Source organism: Abramis brama (assembly GCF_963993115.1).
Source record: "Abramis brama genome assembly, chromosome: 1".
Taxonomy (NCBI): Eukaryota; Metazoa; Chordata; class Actinopteri; order Cypriniformes; family Leuciscidae; genus Abramis; species Abramis brama.
Window position 1 is genome coordinate 10,734,983 of NC_139963.1, and position 26,847 is coordinate 10,761,829.

Genomic DNA, 26,847 nt, shown 5'->3' on the forward strand with positions numbered 1-26,847 from the left:
AAACTATGTTGCTATCTGGGCTAAACTATTTATATATTAAAATATAAAATGATAAAATATTCATGTCTTTTCCCACAGATAAGGAGATTAAACTGTATACCTTGTCTGATGACAGTTATATTACTAACAAGTCGAAAGAGATCTTTCAGACCCAGGGAGAGTGGGATTTCATCAACATAACTAACAGTAATCATAGCACTGAAGATGATATTGGATGGCGTAACATGTATCAGCTGATCTATAAGGTACAGCGCACTGGATATGGAATGTAAACCAATATTGAATTTATAAATACAATTATTTTACAAAACAAAAACAACTAGTTCATGAGTTTGTGAAAAATATGTGCAATGAATTTAATTATTATATTTTTAAACCTTAAAAAGGCAGGGGTATCAATTATCTTCTAAATTAACCATTTTATTATTTGTTTTTGTTTGTTTTCAATTATACACCAAAGTGTGAAATCATACTATAATATATTATAGTATACATTATTTTATTATTTAATGTTCAAAGTCAACATGTAAATTATATTTAGGTGTTGCTCAAGAGAGTATATTCTTTAATAATATGATTTTCACACCAGAGGTTGAACGGATGTTGCATGGAAGCTGTTAATGTGAAGGGAGATGTGTGTATGGATATCAGAATGAAATTATTATTATTATTTTTCAGCATTCAGTTACATTTTTTTGGAATAAAGCATTCATATTGATAAAAAATATATATATTCTAAGGATATTCACTTTTCACAGTGGCAGAGAAGTGCAAAATAATTGTTAAACTAGCAAAAGTTAGAGAATAATGCTAGAGAATACCCATAATGCACTGTGAGAGTCATCTGCTAAATGAACTCAGTTTCCGATTTAACACACTCGTTTTCATTCACTCCCTCAATTGGACTATATTAGAGGAGTAATGTGGAAATGAGGGTATAGGGCACAGCCTCTGTCTTTATAAATGGGTCACTGAATCATTGACTCACCCGATTCATTCAAACACGCGGATTTATTCAGTAATGATACGCCGCTAGAAAAGGAATGTTGCTTGTGTTTATCCATTAACATGTGTTTATAAAACAAGACAAATATGGCAACAATATCCTGAGTTTAAGTTTACAATTCTCACTGTGTACAATACACTACACTGTTAGACCTTACCGGGTTTTTTTACAGTAAAATACTGGCAACACTGTTGCCAGTAAAATACTGTTAATTGTACAGTTCTTTACTGTAATCTAGTTTGTTTCTGTAAAAATGCACTAAATTATAGTTAACTAATTACACTTGCAGAAACCGACTGCCTTAAATTGACCAACTGTCATTTAAATTAACTAAAATTTATAATGCATTAATAATGTGAGCAAAGTATTACTGTGAACTTCTTTCATTTGAGACCACTAAAAAGCTATTGTACATAAAAAGATTTCCACTGGATCAGCAACTACACAGTCACCGCCTGTTAAATAAAGCAACATGCAGCAAATCATCAATGTTTGTTGATCTTCTCCTGGACTGAAGCAATGGCTCTACTCTTCAGCACAATGGTGACCCAAAAACAAGATTTTACAGTAAACTACTGGCAACAGTGTTGCCAGTATAAACCTGTTTTATAACTTACAGTTTATTACTGTTAAAATACATTTTGTGGGTGTGTCTTTTTAGCTTACACTGTTAACACTTTCAACCCCTCAGGGAAATCCACACTACGAGTAAAATGTAACGATGCAGTGAGATAATTAAAGGATTATGTAAGTGATTGTAAGCAGAATCACTGAAGAAAAGAGAAACACAAGAACAGAAAATAGATAAACAAAATAACTACGACCGACTTCCAGCCATTACACATTATTACACTTATTATTAACCAGTATGACTTTATTTCTGTCATACAGAAGTTGTTATTGAGATGTTTAATTGAAAATGTTTGGTTTGAAGTTACCGTTATAGAGATCAGTGCTTGCTTTAGTTGGGTTGCTGATGCTAAAACATTAGTTTTTTTTTTGCTGCTTGAGCTGTGTTTTTGCAAGTCACACTTGTGTACACACACAGTTTATGAATGATTGTGGTTATAATGATTACGATGACAAAATCATCATATTGCATTCATTCACTAAGGTGAAACCATCTCCACAGGGTGGAAACCATGTATTCTCCTTCATCACCACCCACAGATTAACAAGAGATATTCTCTCTCTCTCTCTCTCTCTCAGATCACCATTAAAAGGAGACCTGTACTGTGTCATCAACATTATAATACCAGTATTTTTCTTCCTTGTGCTGGATTTGATCTCCTTCTTTGTTGACTCAAATGCATCAGACAAAGTGACCTTCAAAGTGACTTTACTGCTGTCTATTTCTGTGATGCTGCTGATCATCAACAACACACTGCCCTCTACAGGGACAGAAATCCCTCTGATTGGTGAGTCTAACATTGACCTGATTATTTAATATTACTTAATTTTTAAAAATACAATTCAGTAATTTAATCTCAAATGAAGTCACAACAATCAAACAAAAAGGATTTAAACTGTCAGAAATAGGGGTACAGTAGGAGTCCATTTCTGTCCCCCAAGGTACAATCTACACTAACGTACCCCTTAGGGCTTATTATTGTACCTCAAGGTTACATATATTTTCAAAAAGGTACATATATGTTCCCAAGCATTAAAATGTACATATATGTACCGTTTATTTTAAAGATTAAGGTACACAGCAAAAACTCCAGTGTTAAATGAACTCTCCTGGGAGTGTATATGGCTCCAGACTGTGTTAAAGTGTTAAAACACTCAAGAGTGTTAAAGTTAATGAGCTAATTAAGTGATTCATTGAGTGATGATTGACCAATATTGAAGACACCTGATGTTAACAAGCAGAATCACCAAAGGAGATCACTCATTTTGTAAGACATCATTATGGTGATCAGTGTTTGCTTTAGTTGGGCTATTGACCCTTAAATCATTAACTTTAGATTTTGTTTGGCTGCTGTTACTGAGTTATAACTCTCAGATAAACCAAGAGAAAAGTTGATCAGGTGGTGTTGGTTATGTTCAGTGTTGGGTAAGTTACTTTAAAAAAGTAATTAGTTATAGTTACTAGTTACTTCTCACAAAAAAAGCATAAATCATGTTGCAGTGCATTCTGGGTGCCACCAATCAAAACTCATTCATGGCTCCCATCATGCATTGCGGTATGAATAAATTATTATCTGAATTGTCGTAGTAATTTCCTTTCCCTAATTGAATATTCTGTTTGTCACCATTGTTGAGATTCATACACTGATTCTTGATGTCTGTGTGTGCCTAAAAGAAAGATTTTGTTTTATCAGATCAACTTCTTCCAGAAAATTCTGGATGTTATGCTGAAGAATCACAGTGATGCTGTAATCAACAATATACATTTAAGTCAGAGATTAGACTCTAAACGAGTTATCTTTGTTCATCTGGCTGTTATAACTGAAATACAGCAGTCAAACAAAATCTAATGTTAACAGTTTAAGGGTCAAGAGCCCAACTAAGGCTGCATTTACACTGCATGGTTCAAGTAACCCAATTCTGATTTTTTCCTCTCATGTGGCACAGATCGGATATGACCGGTGAACGTGTGTAAGCAGGAAAAAAACGCATGGATTCCGATTTTCTCAGATCGGATTCAGGCCTCACTCATATGTGGTAATAAATTGGATATGAATCGGATACGTGCATTTGCGTGTGCCATGTAAGCAGACAAATCGGATATTCCCCAGTAAATGCGAGTCGTCCGTCACTAAAAAAGTAGTGGATTAATTTTTTCTACACCTTACGAAAGCAATGTTTTGCTGACCTTTGAAAATAGTGCGGAAAGCAAAACACTGCATAATTAGAGATGCGCGGATGAACTCCAACATCACCCGAATCCGCAGCCAAAAACAAATCATCCACCCGCCACTCACCCGCACCAATAATTTTCTCTGATTTAAGTATCTGCACCCGATGGTAGCCGAAGTAGCCTACTATTATTCTTATGCGTTGTTACACGTGAGGATAAATGGATGATCATCACCTTCAACAGCGGACTCAAGGCGACGTTTAATGCGCGCATCTAATACAATGATGAATGAGCGCTGCTTTTAAATGAACATTTCTTTAAAACAAAATTTATTTGACAGAATTTCATTTTCTTAATGACATAAACAGGCTTTACTCCCTTGAAACTTAAAATGGAATGGAACATGCTCATATTTTAAAGAATGTAGTTAATATTTTCGTTAATAATGATTTATCTATCCACCCGCGACCCACTCGAAATTAATCAGAAGTTATTTTTATTAGCCTACTTGACCCGCCCAATCCACGGATTATCCGCAGAGCCCCCGCGGATATAACCGCGATTCACGCATTACTATAATAATTTTGTCTGCTTCTGCATCCATAAGGAGCAGTAAAATCACGCACATCCCAGTCAGGTACGGGTGCTGGATCTCATATAGAATGCAAAGTTACAAAGTAAAGATCATCCATTACATATCGAGCTGTTTTACTTCATTTTCCGGGCCAGAACGTCTACATTTGGTTGTTTTTTGTATTTTGTATTTTGGTTGTTTTTCTTTTTTTTTTGTAAAAGTTGTTGTTTAACCCTCTGGGGTCTAAGGTGTTTTTGGGGTCCTTGAGATATTCTGACATGCCCTGACATTTGTGCTTTTTTCAGTTGCTTATAAACATATTAATGGCAAAAAAAAAGTACACACTATTTAGCACAAACAGGGCTACCATGAAATGTGAGCAACAAGAATGTACATGTCTGCATTTTTGAGAGAATAATGTTTATGCATGGTTATTGAAAAAACTAAAAACTAAAGTTTCTGAAATAAGGCCATAAAACACATACTAAATATGTGCCAATAAGACTTTTGTCTAATGGATGTCATCACCTAGTGTTTTTTCTTCAAAATGAAGTGAAAATCACCCTGCCTTATCATTCACATAACACAATACATTGATTTGAATTTTGCAAAGCACTTTCTGTTTGGAAAGGCAATATGCGGAGTGGGCGTCAACGATCATGCATATTTAGTGGTTCACACCTGGAGACATTGGGGCCTGCATACTTAATTAGCCATTCATTCAGGTGAGTCACTGAGCCACAAGAATGCAAGAGCAACAGTTGGAAGCATCTCAATTTTTTTTTATTTTTCCACATATTGTGCTTGCAATTTGGCCTATAATATCCAAGGAAAACATGTCTAGTAATTGTGCAGTTAATTCTCATACTGTATTTTCAGTTTTGGAATATTTATCCTCTCCCCAAATTTGTCACTAATAATACACAATAACAATTATTTAAAGAAAAGGCTTATATTTACCTTTTAATATTTTGTTTACATCTACCTTGTAAATATATTTTTTATTAAAAAGGTTACAATTACAACAACAATTCAAGTGTAATCTTTCTTTGTAAAAACTAAAGTATACATTTTATCATACATATTTCAAAGTTAAGGATTTGATTGATTATTTGATTATTTTTGACAAAACATACTATATTTAACATGAGCAAATATTGGCAAACAAAGGCTTATTTGAGGTGGCAGATATTTTACAGTAAAAATGTATAATCTATCCAAAACTAATCAACGAAATGTTGTCTTTCATATGTCTGTAACATAGGTCTTTCATTTTTATTATAAGAAATATAAATGTTAATTTGCAGTTCAATACGTTGCTTAAACAAATACATTTTATTTCAACATATTTCAGTCAATTTTTACTCAGTATAGCAATACAGTTTGCTAAAACCGAAACATTCATTCACAAACAGAAACGCCTGACTGTAACATTGTTTTTATGAAATATTAGGGCATATAAATGTTAATTTTCAGTTTAATACGTTGCTTATACAAATAGCCTACATTTTATTTCAACATATTTCTGTCGATTTTTTTATTTCTGTTCAACTCAGTATAGCAATACAGTTTGCTAAAACATCATCATTCATTCACACAGAGACGCAATTTAAATTTAAACTGTCTTTTTGCGAGCTGTGATAAACAGCGCGCATCTCTGCGGCTGCCGTTCATTCATTCACAGAAACTGGGATCGCTCTCTTTTAATACAGATTTCACAAGATGAGAATATTTGTTTTTTATATAAATTACCTCATTTAAAAGAAGATAATTCAAGCTTCATGCCTGTGTGTCTGTATGACTGTTTGACTGAGTATTCGCTGAGTTACAGTTCATTTTCGGACGCGTTTCAGAATGGTCTTCACTGACAGAGAGAAGGCAGAACTCGCATCACGTTTATTTTTCTTCATTTGGCAAAAAGCACAACCCTTTGTTTTTTATTGTGAGTATACACAAAAATAATACACATTTAACAGAATCGATTGATGTATGAAACTTGCTTGTAATATCAAAGTCCACAGAGCAAAATTAATTTCTTTTGAACTGAACTGAAAAAAAAGTGAGCTGGTATCGCCGGCGATACCGTCGACCCCAGGGGGTTAAAGGTTTTAATGATTAAGGTAGATTTTTACTTATTTTAACTTAAGGTGGCTCTGGGCTGGACAGGACCAGCGGCGAAGAGGGCTCTGAGCTGGACAGGACCAGCAGCGAAGAGGGCTCTGAGATGGACAGGACCAGCGGTGAAAACGCCTTTGGGAAGACTGGCTCTGGCTCTTGCTCGAAGACTTGCTCTGGCTCTTGCTCGAAGACTGGCTCTGGCTCTTGCTCGACAGGGCAGCCGACTTCTTGACTCGGAACTAGACTCGGAACTAGACTCGGGACTGGACTCGGAACTAGATCTGGCCTCTCTGGGCCAACAACTGTCTCAGGCTCGGCGGGCATGACGCGAACTGCCTTGGCTTCGGTAGATCTGGCGTGAAGTGCGGGTTTGGCTGGACTCGGAACTGGACTCGGAACTGGATCTAGCCTCTCTGGGCCATCAACTGTCTCAGGCTCGGCGGGCATGACGCGAACTGCCTTGGCTTCGGCAGATCTGGCGTGAAGTGCGGGCTCGGCTGGACTCGGAACTGGACTCGAAACTGGATCTGGCCTCTCTAGGCCAACAACTGGCTCAGGCTCGGCGGGTATGACGCTCTCAATCTCAGGCGCGGCGGGCATGACGCGAACTGCCTTGGCTTCGGCAGATCTGCCGTGAAGTGCAGGCTCGGCTGGACTGGCGTGAAGTGCAAGCGCGGCTGGACTGGCGTGAAGTGCAGGCTCGGCTGAACTGGCGTGAAGTGCAAGCGCGGCTGGACTGGCGTGAAGTGCAGGCTCGGCTGGACTGGCGTGAAGTGCAGGCTCAGCGGGACTGGCGTGAAGTGCAGGCATGGCTGGACTGGCATGATGCAACAGATCGCGGCTATCCCGAGCCAAAGCCGCGATCTGTCCAGTGAGCTCTCAGCTCATGATGTGGTCGGTTGCAGTGGCGTGGCGTGGCGTGGGGAAAATTTCTGAGGAAGCCAATTAAGACACAACCTCTAAGCTGTGTGTTTTAAGGGGTGGGGGCAGAAAATCATACGTTACCATTTATATGTTGCTATTTGGATGAACTATTAGAGCGCCCAGCATCATCTTACCGGAACTTACGCTTGTTACAATCCAACACTTTGAGCACGGACGCTCTCTCTCTCTCTCTCTCTCTCTCTCTCTCTCTCTCTCTCTCTCTCTCTCTCTCTCTCTCTCTCACGCACACACACACACACACACACACACACACACACACAGTCAGTCCTCTTAAACATCTTTCATGGTGTTTTTTATTAAAACATTCGCAGATAGGAAACGCCAACGGTAAGCAACAAGAAGATAACCTTTTTCATTTAATACACCCTTAAATCGGTGTGACGCTCATGTAAGGATATACAATAGCGGTTATTCACAAACAATCACAACAATAAACAACAAAGTGCACTCACATGCTGCTTAATCAAAGCACGCAAGAAACAGTAAGAAGAACTATAATCACATAAAAAAAATAACACATCGCTAAATGGGCAGCTCAGACCAGACGCGCTTTCTCTCTCTCTCACACACACACACACACACACACACACACACTCACACACACACACACACACACACAGTCCTCTTAAACATCTTATGGTCTTTTCATTAAAACATTCGCAGATAGATAGGAAACGGACGGTAAGCAACAAGAAGATAACCTTTTTCATTTATTTTACACCCTTAAATCGGTGTGACGCTCATGCGAGGATTAATAGCGGTTATTCACAACAATAAACAACAAAGTGCACTCATGCTGCTTAATCAAAGCACGCAAGACACAGTAAGAACTAATCACGCAAAAAAAACCACACACATATTACACATACAAATCTTCCGCTATTTCATTCATTCATTCATTGACGATGATAACGTGATGTGATTGGCCTGATGCCAACAAGTTCATGGCTTCCCTTGACACTGTCCTGACCAATCACAGGGGAGCAGTGTCGTGACAATAGCGTCACCTGATTGGTTAATCATTCTTTTTTTTTTCTATCAAGGGACGCCAACTCAGCCTGGCCTCCTCACAGACACAGGGTGCAGTACCATGTTTTCAACGCTCATTCACCATGTCACTTTTATAGGGGCGCTGTTTTACACATCATAAAACGCTCAGTAATGAATGAAGAGAGACGATGAGGAGATGACAGAAGGATTACGTAAACTGTGAAAACAAAAGTGTTTATTAAATGACGATTATATTCTGAAAAAGTGAGGAAGCCTGGCTTCCCTTGGCCTCCGCAAGAAAACGCCACTGGTCGGTTGTTCTGTCAGGGTTTTGCAGGTTGAAGACGAGGAGACAGGATTTCAATACATCTGGTTTATTGCCAAACTCAAATCGCATGAACACTCAACTCAAACCTTGACACTATAACGACCGACAAAGACTGAAGGAACACACAGGACTTAAATACACAAGGAAACAGATCAGGAAAATAAGACACAGCTGGGGCAAAACAAACGAGATAACTAAATTAGGTGATTAACAGGGCACAGGTGAGACAGGTGAATTAAAGACAATGACAACACAGTCCAAACACAAACGGAAACGTGACACACATAGACGTCAAGATTCAGTCAATGCATCTCAACAATGGTGACGAGCAGAATATTCAGTTAGGAAAAGTAAATTACATAGACAATTCAGATCATAATTTATTCATCCCGCAATGCATGATGGGAGCCATTAATGAGTTGTGATTGGTGGCAGCCACTGCAACATGCTTTATTATTGTCACCATTGTTGAGATTCACAGGCTGATTATTGATGTCTGTGTTTCTAAATAAATTCATTTGAAAGTGTTTTGATCAGAATGATTATACTGATGATTATATGCTGTAGAATCACAAAGCTGCTGCTGACAAGTTAAACCAAACTTTTGTAACGACAATGAGAAGAAACCAACCACAGACTAATTTTCTTCCAGAAAATTAATTCAAACTCTCTACTTCCTGCCGAACAAAACAGAAGATTTGTTCAGAACGTCAAATGATCCTCATCACTCTGGCTATTTAAAAGAGCCTCCCCCCAACACTAACTAAATAGCTGGTCAATACTAAGCTTTGTTGCCAAAACGCTGACTGTTTAAGAGAAAGACAGAGACCAAGGTCTCACAACAAGAGTCATCACATTCCAGATTCAAATTACCCAACCATGAATCATCCACAGTCTCCAGAAAGTCTGCTAACCAAAGACTTTTATTAGTTAACTGAAGGAAGAACTGGTCAACGTTTGATAGTTTTACAAGACGGATCGATACCAGCAAACATTCCTGAACCCCTCCTCCGTAAGACCTCTGAACGAACAAACAGTGTTCTGTCTCTTCAAACCAGAGAACTGATTCTTACCAATAAACTACATAAAATCATTTAAGAACAATTCTCAATGGACTTACAATCAAACAATCACGCAACTACATAATCCTGTGTGTTTCCACCACTTATATGCATATTCTAATAAGATATGCTTTAATCCCATATAATTCATGTAATTGTTATAATTATTAGGTGTGTGAATGACAGTGTGTACTGTTTCATATCAATGCTATCTTACGAACACAACTAGCAAGATGGCTTGAATGATATCGGTGTAATATGTTTTGATCTTCTTTTAATTAGAAATCATGTCTAACCTGTGGCCTCTGTCCTCTCTGCTTAAGAGCTAGAGAACACACCAACACCCCAGATAATGCATAATTTACGATGAGACAAACAAAAGCCAGTGTCTAATTGGTCCGATCTCTTCAGGAGGGGGGACAAACTTTTAGTTAAAACCTTAGACCCAAAAACTAAGCTCGCTCTCTCGCTGCTCTCGAAGCTCTCTCTGTGCTCTCGCTCTCTGGGTTCACCCTCAAGAAACGCTCTGCTATCACTCTCAAGAGAGATGGGCAGAAAAAGATGAAGATCTGAACCAGAGCAACCATGTAACTGAGGAGCAGACCAACCCAAATTAAGATCAGATGGGTTAGATTTATTCAAGCCATCTTACTACTCTCGTCTAAATTTTCTTTTCTTTACTGAGTTATCATTTCCTTTATTTTCCGTTGTGAGTCTCGGTTCTAAGTTAAGTTTTGCGACAAGACTTCGAGCCACGTTTCTTCTGCAAAGCCAGCTTCAGACAAAGACTTTCAATTCATCCGCCAGCACAACACGTGACTGGAACGCCGCAGACCCAGGCACAAGGAGACCACAGCCGACGAACGAACCCGGGGGAACCCTCTGTTACGCAACGAAGGGAATTCCCAAAAAGGAACGAGAAGACAAGCAAGTAACCTCCAGACTGAAAGCTAAACTGGTGTATTTATATAACTTTAATAACCTGCCTAAAACGATAGAAGGGTTAATTTAATGTTTGATGGTTCGTTCAGGTCATGTCTAAGTGCTTATGGAATCGTGAGATTTCATCCTTTCACTCTTAAACCCACTCTTTCCTCACTCTCTTCCTTTCTGCAACTCGTATGAATGTGTGTGTGTATGCGTGCGCGTGTGTTTGTGTTAGACATTAGTTGTTAGAATAATCCATAGTCTTGTTTGTGTTAGGTGTTAGTATATAATCAATAAAGTATTGTTTGTATTTGAAAAGATATTGCTTGTGTATGTGCTTATCAAATTTTATTGTCTTGAACTTCGATCAAAAGTTACCTATGCTTTTACCCTATTTCTTAATTTACTGTTAGGGGGTTATTCTTTCTTGGCCAGGAAGGTATTATATTTTCCTAGAGTTAATAATTGTTTATGCTTTCTGTTCATTGGATGAACTGATAAATGATCATATTATTGATTCTGTTACAGTAATTTCTGAAAATAATCAAAGATAATTAAAATATTAATTATTGATCATAATCCGTTATGAATAATAATTAATAATATTTATACGTGGGCGTATAAACGCTACACTTTCTCAATAAGTTTCATTTTGTAGATCACAGCATGATTATGCCAAAACATAACCAACACTATCAGATCACACTTTTCTTTGTTCATTTGACTGTTATAAATCAATAACAGCAGACAAACAACATTTAAAGGGCACCTATTATGCAAAATTCACTTTTACATGGTGTTTGAACATAAATGTGTGTTGGCAGTGTGTGAGCAAAACCACCCTAGAATGATAAAAATCCACCCAGTAGTTTTTTTACTATCTCAATAAATCATAAGCACTGTCTCAGAACGCCCTGTTCTAGATTTCCCTCACTGTGACATAGAAATGAGCTAAGCCCCACCGACGTGATTTGATTGACATCTGGTTTTGGCATAGACCCCGCCCTCGGTGATCTGCATCCTCCGTTTCAACGACAGCCGGTTATGTCTCATAAGAAGTGTAGGTGTTCTGTTGTGGGATGTAAGAATGGACATACTAGTCTTCACTGACATCAGAGCCACCGAAAACGCAGCGGATGGATTTTATTTATGAAGAAAAGGCACCACTTAAACTTCCTAAATACGAGATTCATTTTCTGACTGACTGTTTAGTGAACGAGGGTCAAAGTTAATCCTCAAGTGTGGATCGTTGCCTACAGTTCGCGATCCAACGTCACCTCCAGAAGTAAGTGTATTTTATGATTTTTGAGCAAATAGTCATTTCAATCGATGTCATCCAGTTCAACAACAAATGCGTCTAAAGCTATTTATTGTCGTCGTCATAGGATGTCTCAACAAACAACATCAGACAGTTTTATGTCACGTAGGCATTTTTTTGCAGCATATACAAATGTAAATACATTAAGGTCTGCTCTATCTACATAGACAGTAGGCTATATAAACGTCTATCTCCCTCCCCTTAATAAATAAATAAATAAATCATTTGTACTTAGCAAACGTTATCACAGTAGTGTGTGTGTGTGTAGTTTCAAAAAATTGTGCGAACGTTATCACAGTTCGTGTGTGTGTGTGTGTGTGTGTGTGTGTGTTGCACATTCATAATTGCAAAGGGGACGCGAGACGTTTAGTCCATTCTCATTCGTGTTTATTCTGTCGGACTCTCTTCATCATCTAGGTCCAGCAGCAGGGCGGGGATTATGCAGCTCATTTACATTTAAAGTGGTACACACAAAACAGCTCTTTTTAAAACAGGCCCCAAAAATGACATTTTCAAATGGTTATAATAAATTAACTGTGGGGTATTTTGTGCTGAAACTTCACAAATGCATTCTGGGGACACCCAAGACCAATATTACATCTTCTAAAAAGGGGCATAATAGGTGCCCTTTAAAGTGAATGTATAAGGGTCAATAGTCCAAATAAAGCAAATACTGATCGCCATAACGGTGGCATACAATTTGTGATTTTCTCCTTCAGTGATTCTGCTTGTTAACATCAGGTGTCTTCAATAATGATCAATCATCACTAAATTAATCACTTAATTATCTCATTAACTTTAACACTCTTGAGTGTTAATTTAACACTCATATTTTAACACTTTACACTCTTGAATGTGGACACATATACACTCCCCAGGAGTGTTAATTTAACACTGGAGTTTTTGCTTTGTAGTAAATGCCGCTCCATCTGAAAGCAGGTGAAGGCGATTTACTAGTAATCAAGGAACCGGCTTTACTGACGAGATGCGCCTAACAATGTCATGCGATATATCGCCCAGCCCTAATCTACAACATGAAATCAATGTTTCATGGCAACAGTGTTGCCAGTAATTTACAGTAAAAAAACAAACAAACAGTGTATGTCTAACAGTGTATGTCAAGAAGTCTGGACTTCTTTTTACACTGAATATTTGGAGAACATTCTTGTAACAAAACTCTGTTAGCTGAGCAGTTTCCTGTTTTTTTCACAGGGGTTTTCTGCGGTGTGATTTTCTTTCTAATTGCCATCAGCATGATGGAGACCATCCTTGTGAATTATCTGATGGTTAAAGGAGCTGAGAAGAGATCAGTGGAAACTAAAGCTGCTGTTAGTGGACAAGATGGTAAGAACTGACACAACATCAGATTATGAGGAACATTTTCATGTATTTTATCATTTTACTTCACAAATTAAGGTTTATTAGTGAAATTAAGTTTAAGACTTTTTTGCTTTGTAACTTTGGTACATATGCAAAGAAAAAGATAATACAATTAATCTTTTTAATCTGAGTAAATACGACTCTAAAATAGGACAAACTGTTTGGATGGATGGATAGATGGATGAATGAAAATAGCATTTGAAGTCTGAACTTCAAATGTAAGCAAATGTAAGCAAATGTAAAACCATGCATTATCAAGTTCTAAACAAACCACCCCAAAACCACATGTGAAATTCATTTGTTTTTCTATAATAGAGTATGTGAGATTATGCAGACAAAACATTTATACAGAGCTATGCTTTTTTCTTCTCACAGACAGTGTAATAGACCAGCAGAATCCTCCAGACTCAGTTAGAGATCAGAATGAAGAGCAGTCTTGTACTCCCGACCGTCTGAAGGAGATCCTCACTGAGTGTCGACAGAAGACACCTCTGTCCTGGACCAGAGTAGCGAGAATCATAAATGTGACCTTCTTGGTTCTTTACATAATCACTATTATTGTGTTTATGTCTGTGCTTTGGAAGCAATGGTATATTCCATAATGCTTAAAATAATTAATTCGTCTGAGTAGGGTAAACTTAAATTAAATAAATTAGTTCAATCAAATTAACTTTTATGAGTATTTAGAACTTTCTTTTTCTTTTGAGTTCACAGAACTGACATATTTTAAGTAATCTGAATTTTTTCATTTAATTTAGACAAACTTTTTCTGTTATGTTGGAATTTTTATGTTGGGTTACCATTATGGTGAAGAGTGGAGCATGAGCTTGGTTTGAGAACAAGTATATGTAACCTATGCTGACTAAATAAGTCAGAATAAGCAATAAAAATTAAAATAAAAAAATGAGTTCTTGTTATTTTCACTTTCTCCATTTAAAAAAACTCTTCAAACTGAAAAAATGATTGATCTATTGAAAAATGTATCTTACACCTACCTGAAGTCGACAGAGTCAGCAAAGTTAATTTTGAGAAAGATCTAGTTAAAGTTTCCTGAAGGTTCCTAAACATAATCATTTTTCAACCAAACCTTAAAACATACGCTGATAATAACACCAAATTTGTCACACAAGTAAAAAAAAACATATATGTTCAGCTTTATTGAAAATATTTATATAAAGAATATTCAACATTTCTACCTAACTGATTTTTCTGCTAAGCAGTCAGGTTGAGAAGCGTGTCATTGGTTAAAGGGATAGTTCACCCAAAAATTAAAATTAGCCCATTATTTACTCACCCTGAAACCATCCTAGGTGTATATGACATTCTTATTTCAGACGAATACAATCAGAGTTATATATATATATATATATATATATATATATATAAAAAATGCTTTATAATGGGCTTCCAATAATTTTTCCAAAATAATAATTCCAAAAGTTCATCAAAGTGCATCCATCTATAATAAAGGTGCTCGAAACGGCTCTCGCGGATAACTAAAGGCCTTCTGAAGTGAAGCGATGCATTCGTGTATGAGAATGGTGTGATGTCAATGTGATTATCATATAATCTCACGTGTTGACTGGGTAGATCAGTTTCAACAATCAGTCATTTTGAAGAATAAATCACAGAATACATGAAACGTTTTGAACTCCTACACAGCAAAAACTTCAGTGTTAAATGAACACTCCTGGGAGTGTATATGAGTCCACACTCAAGAGTGTAAAGTGTTAAAATATGAGTGTTAAATTAACACTCAAGAGTGTTAAAGTTAATGAGATAATTAAGTGATTAATTTAGTGATGATTGAGCATTATTGAAGACACCTGATGTTAACAAGCAGAATCACCAAAGGAGAAAATCACAAATTGTAAGTCACCATTATGGTGATCAGTGTTTGTTTTAGTTGGGCTATTGACCCTTATATGTTTACTTTAAATTTTGCTTGTCTGCTGTTATTGATTTATAACAGTCAGATGAACAAAGAAAAAAATATGAAAAGTTAGAAAAAGTTAAACACACGATTAACTTCCTCTTGATTTTTTCTTGCCATAACAAATGTGTTTTATAAACTCACAGTTACAGCAGCCAGAGAGAAACTAATGTAATAAAGTCAAGGGTCAAGAGTTGATTATTATAGTACAAACTTGATTATTTTCAATAAAACATCAACATCTAAATCTCGATAATTCTCAACAAGTGCTTTTGTACATTGACACAATATATATTATTTAATATTTCAAAATATATTAAACATTTAATTTATTGATTATAAATATAAGGTAAATATTTTCGTTCTGTACGGTCAGCCATACTGTGACAAGCAGTCATGTTTCAGTATGTCTAAAACAAAGTTATATTTAAGTATGGTTAAACATTTGAAAAATGTTTTGCCTTTTTGGTTATTTGTTTGGATATTAGTAACAGTTTTGAATTTCCATTGTAAAAATAGTACCACAATGAACCATGAAGAGTGTAAAAAGTTGCAAATGGTAAACTTTTGAAAATAAGAAAAAGTTTAGTTGACCTTGTTTTTCAAACATTGCAGTTGTCTGTGTACCGTGAATTTTATGACACATACTTGAAACACTTTCCAGATAGCAGACTAACACTGAATCAACAATGAATCAAGATTGAAACTTAACATTGATTTTTCATCATGTTTGCACCCTGAAAAAATGTCATTTCAATGATGTAAAATAGATCAAGATGGACATAAAATCGATATTTGTTAAACTTAAACAAATTACATCAAATAAGCATTAAGACAACATCAGATCAATCTTGCTTCATGTACAACAGGACTCTATATGCCTGTATTTCTTTTTTTAAATTAAAGTTTTATGTCTTATGTATATTTGTATATTGTCTGTATTGTATTGTATGGTGAAGAGACCTATTTTCTACAAAGTGGGTAATAAAGTAAAATCATGTCAGTTTTGACCTCTTTCAATTACCATGAAGGGCTCAAATTAACATGGCAACAAAAATCAACTCCAAAAACAGCTTTGCCGTCTTATTATAAACCAGTTTGACTTAATTTCTGTCATACGTCTACAAAAGCTCTTAAACATCTAAACCTCTGCTAATTATCATTGTCTTATTGAAAATGTTTAGTTTGGAGCCATCATTATGGTGATCAGTTTGCTTTAGTTGGGTTCCTTGACCCTTGACTTTAGTTTCTCTCCATTGTTGTTAATTTTTTATAAATAAATGTAAAGATTCACAAAACATTTTAAGCTTATGCATTATTAAAACACACAGGCATAAAGAATCAGCACATGAATTCAAGCAATGGTGACAATCAACAAAAATCTTGTGCCACAATACATGCTGGATGCCAGCATAGAACAAAACCCATCAAAGACTCCCAGCATGCACTGCAGCATGAACAAATTATGCAGCTGAATGGTCTTACTATTTTCTTTTTTTTTTTTTTTGCTTTTCTTTTTGGTGTGATTTTTAGTAGCCTGTTTTGGGATGTTCAGAGTTGATCTATTTATCTGAATATAAGTCAAAGCGGATGTGATTCAATAGACATAATGCAAGATTAGATTTATTCCATTTAAGGTTTACTTGAGATCCTGCTTTACATAAAGTAATATTTATTTGATATTGTTTAAATGTTGATTCGATGTAAATAAGTGATTTAATTTAAGTTGAACAAATATCAATTTTATGTCCATCTTGATGATTTTTCATCATTGAAATAACATTATTTCATCTGACCCAATTATCACAAAGCATTTAACATGTTGCTAATTTGTGCATATAATAATATTAATGCATATTTTGATTGTCTATTTATCTTTACAATTTAATGTTGGATTAATTTAAATACAGGTTTATATGAGTGCAAAAAGTTCATATGCTCTTCAGTTGACATACACATAAGAACATTTTGAATTTATAAATCCTGACTTGTTCCTCACTATTGACGTAGGATACATGGAATTTAGGATAAAATCTGATTGTACATGCATTTTTCAAAAACATGCATTTTTTAAATGCATGTACAATCATATGTTCATATTGAATAATATGGTCTTGGATGGGTTTTTTGGGGGGTGGGGGTATTTTTAATGTATGGAAAAAACCCCAGGAAGTGAATGATAGACCAGGAATAAGGAAGAAGGCCACATATTTAAATCATGACATGAATGTACAGTTATTTGAAGTACAATACCTGCTCTCATAGTCAAAGTCACTGAACAGTGAGTGTGATGTTTAAGTAAGGAATAATTGACGACAGGCCGTTGAATTATTAGAAAAATTATGCACACCCGAGGTGGTAATGTGGTCACGACGCAAAGCGGAGTGGCCGTTACACCTCGGGTGTGCATTATTTTTCTAATAATTCAACGGCCTGAAGTCAATTATTCCGCTTATACTACAGTTACCACACCTCGAAACATTGTTCAGATTATGTATTTCAAGACGTTTGTAAAGTTTTTGTCATTAAAACGCTCTTGTATGTAGGACTATAATTTCTTACGCATCTAATCCAGTGTCTCCGTTGCTAATTCCAAAACGTCATTTTAGAGTTAGTAACAGAGGTTTGAGCCACTGATAGCAGACTAATGCTGGGACACACGACTAGCTGACACATTCTCTGACTGTTTTCATCGACTGCAGCAGATTTTAAACACCGACTTTGAACACAGACTGAACGCGCTGAACACGCGTTTGGGCATGATCAGTCATAAGTATCAAATTACATTCATAACCAGCCTTAAAGTGTGTCCCCGGCTTTATGCAGTTATTAATGCAGTTATTAGAGAGAGATGTTGCAATAATGAGACAGAAAAGCATGTGCGTCATTATTATTTTTTATTTATTAATTCAATTCGTTTGAATTTGTTCATTCTTCTTTTTTCTTTTTTTTCTATTATTGACAGATGACAGTAGACTAGCCAAATAAATGAAACCCAAAGCCCTTTTAACAAGTAGGCCTATCAATAATTATTTATTTGTTAAATTATCTGCAATAAAAATCCATGCTGCAGGACTATCCATTTATTTAGCCTATTCAGTTTAATTTTCTATTGATTATATAGGACTATATACTTTATTTATTAAAATTAAACTGCATGTTTCCATTGATTGTGAAACTAGACATTGAAAACAGTGTTGTTTTTGGCAGCCCTTTTAGTTTTAGTCTTAGTTTTAGTCTTTTGGACGAAAATGCTTTATAGTTTTATTTAAGTTTTAGTCGACGAAAACACAAAAAGGTTTTAGTCAAGTTTTAGTCGACGAAAACGCAAAAAGGTTTTAGTCAAGTTTTAGTCAATTTTAGTAAAAAAAAAAAAAAAAGTAGTCTTTAACAAATTAATTTAGGTTAAAAAGTATTCGAAATGGGCTTAGGTTTGACAGGTTGTAGCAAGTGTTGCAATTCATAAAACAACAGTTAACCTTAAAACCTTTGCATAATAAACTAGACTTTCTCATTGATGGAGATGCAGTGCTGACAAGCTGTACTTCATTGTCGCATTGAGCAGAAACCTTTTATCCCCATATTTCAAGTTATATTTTTTCCATGAATTGATGCTCTTCTAAAATTTCAGCACATTGGCTATTTTCACCAGTAATCACAGTAATAAAGGAATGGTTTACAGTTTAAACAGCAAACAACTTTGAGCTACTACAACATTACACACAGATAAAGTGGTAACAGTGGAATCACTGTTTTACTCCAAAAAAGCCAGGAATAAAAACATTCTTACTTTGGCAATTGTGGCTTTATTATATAATTAGCCTACTAAACTAATGCTCGGACATACACGGTCTCTCTCGCGCGCAGACACACTCGGTCTCTCTCGCTCACTTTCGGTCTCTCTCGCGCACTGTCGCTCGCTCGCGCAGTTCGTTTCGCTTTTGTCCAGTCCGGCGCCTCATATTATGAGGCGCCAGACTGTACAAAAGCGAGGCGAATGCCGCGAGCGCGCTCGACAGTGCGCGAGAGAGACCGAGTGTGTCCGAGAACGCGTTTGACATTGCGCGAGAGAGACCGAGTGTGTCCGAGAACGCGCTCGACAGTGCGCGAGAGAGAACGAGTGTGTCCGAGAACGCGCTCGACAGTGCGCGAGAGAGACCGAATGTGTCCGAGCATAAATACTTTATTTATAAATAAATTACACATTTCAGCATTAGAATAATATATGTAGCATATTGGTATCATATGCAATGTTTTAATTAGTTTATATAACATAAACTCCAAAATAACCTGCAGGGAACGTTCAAACATATTTGTTTGACGGTTGTGAACACGTGCGGCAAACATGACTAGAATTTGGCTAAAATAAATAACCTCTGATGATGACGTTCTCTGTAGGTTATAAAAATAAACCCACAAAATATTATATTGTATTATTATTATTTATGTTGATACATTGTTTCAGTATTACATTGAGAGCACTTTTTGTTAAACTTACTATTGTGAGGAAGAAAAAACTTCAAGTAGGCTATACAGAATGTCTACCAGTTGTAAAGGTGTGTGAGTTTTATCATTTTAATTATATGCACTAGTATATGTGTATGAAAATTTTTATTAGGCTACTATTTATTTATTTTTGGTACATTTCTTAAGAAGCATGATTTATTTTTAGACTTATTTGTTGGCCAGTTGTGGTCTGTGCAATAAATATTAAAAGTTCTAAACCATCTATTATTTTGTTGTTCCACTATAGTAATGATAATATTTTAACATTTAAGTTAATAGGTGTCTCTCACATTGTCCCACAGCAACATTAAAATAGTGTAGATTAGTGTACAATGTTTAATAATAATAAGATGTTCTATTTAGTGTCCGTTTAATTCATTTAAAATTTCATATTGGGGGTATCCAAGAAATTTCTTATATTTAAACTTTTTTTTATTTATTTTTTTAAGTAACGCAATAGTTACTTTCCCTAGTAATTAGTTACTTTTGTAATGATGTAATTCAGTTACTAACGCAGTTACTTTTCGTGAGAAGTAACTAGTAACTATAACTAATTACTTTTTTTAAGTAACTTACCCAACACTGTTAAGCACATAGTGTATTCAGTTGTATTGAATACACTAAATCAGTCCATTACTTTATAGTCAAACTCATTTTTATGTTGAAATAATGACGATTTCTGTGCCACCTGGGCTGGTTTACTGGCCCCTGCCTGGCCACCCCTATGAAAATAACCTGGCTCCGTCACTGGTTGGGAGTGTGTTTCTCACTCACAGTGTATAAATATAACCAAATGACTGACATCTGTGACGAGTCAAATCCTACAGCAGAAGTACCATGTACCTGCACTTGCTAATATTTTTTCTTGCCTCAATGGGTAAGTAAATATTCTTTAATGATAAAACTTTACAATAAGATTGAATTTGATAACATTAGTTAATGCATTAGGCATCACAAATGACAACAAAGAACAACATTTTAACAACATTTGTTAATCTAGATAATGTTCATTTATAGATATCCATTCATGTCTGTTAATAGCATAACCAATTTTTTTTTTTTTTTTCAGTTTGTATTAGTATATGTAAATTATGTAATGTATAGCCTAATCCGTGAGTTAGGTTTACGTTACTGATTACAGCAGACTTGTGATTCAACAGCACAAGATCTAGCAATTTCAACATAATCCAAAGGATTTCTTAAAAGTTGTTCTGATCAAATAAACATTAATTCAGACACACAGACATCAAGATACAGTGGTGACCATCAAAAAGCATGTTGCAGCGCATTCCGGGTGCGACCAATCAAAATCCGTCCATGACTCCCATAATACATTGCTGCATTAATAAATTATGAGCTTGTTTTAGTCATTTCCTTTATTCTTACTATTTATTTTATTTTTGCTGTTTTTATGTGACTTTTTAGTAGCTTGTTTTCTAATGTTCAGAGTTGCCGTTTGGCACCGTTGTTGAGATTCGTACACTGATTCTTGATTTCTTTGTGCCTAAAAGTTTAAATTTACTTTATATCAGAGCAACTTTTAAGAAATCCTTAGAATTATATTGTAAATGTTAGATCGTATACAGTAGAAAATAACTCTAACTCAAAGATTAGGTTCTAAATGAGTTCAGTGATTCAGGTCAAATGATGATTATGTCAAAACATAACCATCACCTATTCTCTTTGCTTGTCTGGCTGTTACAACTAAGTTACAACAGATCATACAAAATCAAACATTAAAAAGTCAAGGGACAAAAGCCCAATTAAAGCAAACACTGATCTCCATAATGGTGACTTACTGTTGTGCTTTTCGCCTTTGGTGATTCTGCTTGTTAACATCAGGTGTCTTCAACAATGTTCAATCATCACTCAATTAATCACTTAATTTTCTCATTAACTTTAACAGTGTTCATTTAACACTCTTATTTGAACACTTTAACACTCTTGGGTGTCGTCTCACATAAACTCCCAGGAGAGTTAATTTAACAATGGAGTTTTTGCTGTGTAGCTGAAATATAGCTAGTGATGCATGATGTCCAATTTAATGGACAGATGATTAATCAAAAGTTCCTCCCAATCTAAAATCAACACTTGGAAATTTAATAAAGATAAGACTCCTAAGTTGTTACTTGATGCTACAACAATTTATTTATTTTTTACCTGCAAGAGTCTACAAGGAATGGATCGATTTTCCAGAGCAACTAGGCATTTCTGACGCCCATCTTGGTTTGGAGAAAAAAATCTTTAGTTACGTATGTAATTGTAGTTCCCTTTCAGTCGAGAACATCAGACGTAGTCGACGTTTGCATCTTTAAAAAAAAAAAAAGAAAAAAAAAAAGATAAAGATGTCATTCCGCCCATGCGTTTCTGGATGCATTTGTTCCCTGTCTCTCAGTAACGGTCACAATTTTTGCATCACGTGTTTGGGCTTACAGCACGCTGAAGCAGTTTTTTTGGACAGTTCATGTTCTCATTGCGGGAATATGACTGTCGCGGTGTTGAGGTCGAGACTCACCTTCGTCCGCGAAGCGCGAGTCCCCATTACCACGCCCCGCCTTCAGGTGCCGCGTGGGGTAGGTGACAGGAGGATAGTGTTGGATGTCTCGCCCGGTAACCATTCCCTGTGGGGTTCTCACTCCTCCCTTCCACCACAGCCGGTGAAGTCCCCCGTGGAGCGTACTGGTCCATCCGTAATGGGTGGACCGGCCGTTTCACCCGGGGGTCCCCCAGAGGACAGGACGCCGATTGCAGCATCGGAGGATGAGCTGGCCTCTGGAGATGGACTCGACTATGTTGTCTCCCTCTGGGAGTGTAACGTTGCTTGAGCCGGATCCAGAACTGTCAGCTATGCTGATTTGGGCCACCGAGGCTGTCGGGCTCGAGTGGAACTCTCCACCGTGTCCTGTTCATTCTCGGTTGGATGATTGGTATCTCGGGGATATTTTCAGCCCGCCGCCCCAGTGCCCTTCTTTCCCAAAGAGTATGGAGAGCTTACTAGGTTGTGGATGGCACCTTTTAATGCCGAAAACTGCCTGAGTGGTTCTTCCCCCCTCGCTACCCTTGAGGGAGGAGCGGTGAAGGGTTATGAGGCTATCCCTTCAGTGGAGTGGTCTGCTGCGACAACAGATGCCAACGGCCGCTGCTTCTGGGGGATCCTTGTCTCCCCTCGCAGGCCTGTGAGCTTGCGTCAGGTTTGATGGTCAGAGCTTACAGAGCTGAGAAGTGAAGCTAAAGAAGCTGCCTCCTCTTTGCATGCCATGGCGTGGTTGCAGGTCAGTCAGGCCAAGGCACTGGACATGCACGAGGGTAGTCTAGATCGTGCACTCATGAGTAAGCTCCGCACTGCTGCTGACCTCACCCTCACGGGCACGAGCGTCGCAGCGTGCGTGGTTGGTCTAGCGATGTCAACCCTAGTGGTCCAGGAGCGCCATCGTCGGCTCAGCCTGGTTGAGATGGTGGATGCAGACAAGGTTCGGTTCCTGGACTCCCCAATTTCCCAGGTTGGGTTGTTTGGCAACACAGTGGAGAGCTGCTGCTGCCTTCACCCATCCGCCGGGGGCAGATCCTCCGCCTGCCCGTCACCGAGGGCATCCCCCTGCGGCCGCCTCCGCTCCCGTCGGACCACCACAGCAGCCTCCACCCAGGTCTCGACGTGGAGCCGGCCGCAGGAGGGCTGCCCAGCCCGTTCCAGGTGCTGCCAAGCCAGGTGGTAAGCAGGGTGGGAATTATACCGCGCCAGGTGTAGGGCCTGGAAATTGCCTGGCCGCCATTGCCCTACACTTTGGCCTTCATGCCCCGTGAAAAAAAAATCATTGTACGGCCACAGTGGCCTGTGTGCCCTGGCCCTGTCCAAGTTCCATGTATAAAGCAGAGCATGTGAGCGGAGTGGAGCGGGAGCAAGCGGGGAGCGTGAGCGGGCGGATCTTGGACAGAGCGCAGAGCGGCAATTTCAAAATGACGGAGCGTCGCCCTATTTCCCGCTCCAGTTTCGCTCCGCTCACCCCACGAGTCTGAAGCATGCTCAGTCAAGCCTGACCCTGAATCCATCTGTCTTGCACAGTCATCAACAGTAGACTATTTTCAGTCAAAACTCAGCTCAATAATGGAGTTCAAAAAGTACTTCAAAAAGGAAAATGAGAAGTCATACAGGTGTAGCCTATTAATAAGTCGCTCCGGAGTATAAATCGCAACAGTCAAAAAATGCGCCATGAAGAAGAAAAAACACATATAGGCCTAGCCTAAGTCGCACTGGACGATAAGTCGCATTTATTTAGAAATTTATTTCACAAAAAAACAAAAACAATGTTACAGACTGGACAGTTCTCCGTTACGGACGTGAGCGCTCTGAAAGCGGCACTAAAAGACTGCTTTATAAAACTTTCACAGAGACCTCAAGCAGAAAGCACAAAGCCTGTCTTTACATTTAATTTCGTTTTGTATTAATTGTATCTTAATTTTAATCAATGTTTCATCAACCAATTGTCTGGATTTAATAAATTAGAAGTGAACATATTAGAAAATAGATAATCACGACACGAAGGCGCCGGCGAAACTGGAGCTTGTCTCATAAATGAACCGAAACTCAGCGTATAGCCTACTTGCCTCACAGACCTGAGACATATATATAAAGCTTGAAATGTCTACTTTTAAACAGAACAATTCAAAACGAAAGAAAACAGACTTCTCTCTTATGTAATCCGTATGAAATGTGCATTTCTCTCTGGCGCGTTCACTACTGCGAAGATCGCAAGTCAGCATCTTTCCAGCCGACACAGACATAAAAAAAAAAAACTGGTTTATTAGTAAACAATTAAATGTCTCCTGCTATATTTTACATATTCATAATCATTAATTTTACCGGTTCGTTGTGACAGCTTTTAGGTGCTTTATTGGCAGCAGCGCCACCCTTACATCGCATCAGCACCGAAAACATAGAGATTTTTTTCTTTTGGGGGCATTTTGTTTGTGTTCAGACTTTCTCAGTTGTTTTTAGGCGCGATGTTAGAGGACGCTGCTAATAAAGTTGCTAGTAGGCCTACACATTGGATTCACGTTTATTATTATAGGCTAAAAAAATACCCCAGTTTTTATGCCGTTCGTATCATTTTATTTTGTTGTATTTATCCGCCACACCTTGAAGGCCGGTCCGTGAAAATATTGTCTGATATTAAACCGATCTGTGGCGCAAAAAAGCTTGGGGACCGCTACAAGTGATATACATGTCGATTTTTTTCCTTTTTTGGAACGAGCGGGGGGCGATTTGAGTGGAGCGCGAAGCAAACTGCGTTGAGCGCTGAGCGATAATGATTGTGAGGGTGTATACCTTCTGGATGAAATGGTTCTCTCTCTCACACTCACATGATATAGAGGACTGAATGAATATTTTGAATGCTTTTATTGGCATTTGTGGTGTTTCTGAATGCTTTTATTGGCATTTATGTTGTTTCTATTGTTGTGTGAGGGTGTATACCTTCTGGATGTAATGGCGCTCTCTCTCTTTCTCATTAAAAAATGTTTTTTTTATTAAAAAAGTCATAATCCATGTCTTATTCCAAATTAGGATGTTATGGTATCAATCTGAATGGGAAAACCATCGAATTGTACTCAATGGCCTTTGTGCCCTGTCATATGGCCTTGGTGCCCCTAAAAAAAAAGAAAAGGTGGAGGCCAAATGGCCTTGCCCCTAAAATTACATAATTCCCACCCTGGTGGTAAGCGACAGCGGAAACGTTGAACCTGGATGGGCCACCCAGGGATGGAGAAGTTGCTCTTGGAGTGGCCACCATTCCACTCCCTCAAGGCCGGTGGAGGGCCGGTTGGAGTTTTTTGTTTTGTGTGGGTCTGTTCCGCCGCTGGCTCCTGTAAAAATGGGGCCAGCGGTACCCACATTCTCAGAAAAAGAGCAAACTTCTCTATTCCTGGGTCCCAAGAGGGCCACTCTGGCGGTGTAGCCTTACACCCCTCAGCCAACCCCAACATGCCTCTTCAAGAAGAGAGTGTGTCCGGTTGGTGCTATACAGAAGTGAGAAAAGGTCCCACTGAAAGATTTTTCAGAGGCTCCTAGGGCATATGGCAGATGCAGCCGCATGGCTTCCTCCATATGAAGACCGCTTCAGCACTGGCTTAAGGTTGAGTCCTGAGGTGACCGTGGCAGAGCGTCACGCCCTGTGTGACAACAGATCACCCCGGCCTGCCGCCAAACCCTCAGCCCGCGTTCAGACCTTTTGTTTCTCCGGGCCAACCGCTCCTAGAATGAGGTCCACTAAAACTGACTGAGGGGCCATGTACAAAGGGCATGCTTTAACGGAGGCCTGGGCGACCTCCGACTGCATTGGTATTCATTACCTGTTGCAGTTCACCTCGCTTTGAGCCACCGCTGCTCAGCGAGCTGGTACTGGTCTGAAAAGACAGCATTGCGACCGTTGCGCTAGCTTCCCTCGCATGTCACAACTCTCCCGTCACCTCTTCCTTGGAGTCAGAAGCTTCTAATGATCGCTTCATTCCACTATTCTCCCGGCCTGCTCAATTGTGCAAGCCACGAGCCTCACGACAGCCTTTGGCCAGAAAGAGTGGAGACTCCATCCCCGGGCGGTACAGCTGGGCAGGGACCACTTTGGGGCTGCACAGTCACACTGTTTGCCTCTCCGGATTCGTTCCTCTGCCAGTTGTGGTATTTCTGTCCGAGCGGACAACCCTTGGACAGACTCTGGCTCTCAGCTGGCCCCGAAGCAACGCAGAAATGTGTTCCCCAGTGAGCCTTCAAAAGTCGCTTTATGCGATTCATTGTCGTTTGGCGCCTGCTCAATTTCAGTGATTTTCATCACACTTAGGTGTTGAGCAGAGATGCTCCTGAAGCTCATTGATTTTCTTCACACCTAGTGTTGAGCAGTGCTCCGGTCTTGTGCGTGCATGCCGCTTGCACATACTGTGTAGGCCAGGAGTGGAGCAGGTCTTGATA

General features: G+C 38.2%; 1 protein-coding gene across 2 annotated transcripts; it reads left to right on the forward strand.

Moving 5' to 3' along the window:
* The first annotated feature begins 2,338 nt into the window (after positions 1-2,338).
* Positions 2,339-14,158, forward strand: LOC311067982 (uncharacterized protein). Of its 2 annotated transcripts, none has more exons than XM_084090127.1 (3): positions 2,339-2,424; positions 13,283-13,414; positions 13,826-14,158. In XM_084090127.1, exons 1-3 carry the CDS (start codon positions 2,367-2,369, stop codon positions 14,050-14,052), a joined length of 417 nt encoding a protein of 138 aa, XP_083946253.1. In that variant the 5' UTR covers positions 2,339-2,366; the 3' UTR covers positions 14,053-14,158. The 2 variants fall into 2 exon arrangements, 1 of the variants encoding a protein (XP_083946253.1); XR_014603320.1 differs by lacking the exon at positions 2,339-2,424 and adding an exon at positions 11,823-12,037.
* Positions 14,159-26,847: the final 12,689 nt, after the last annotated feature.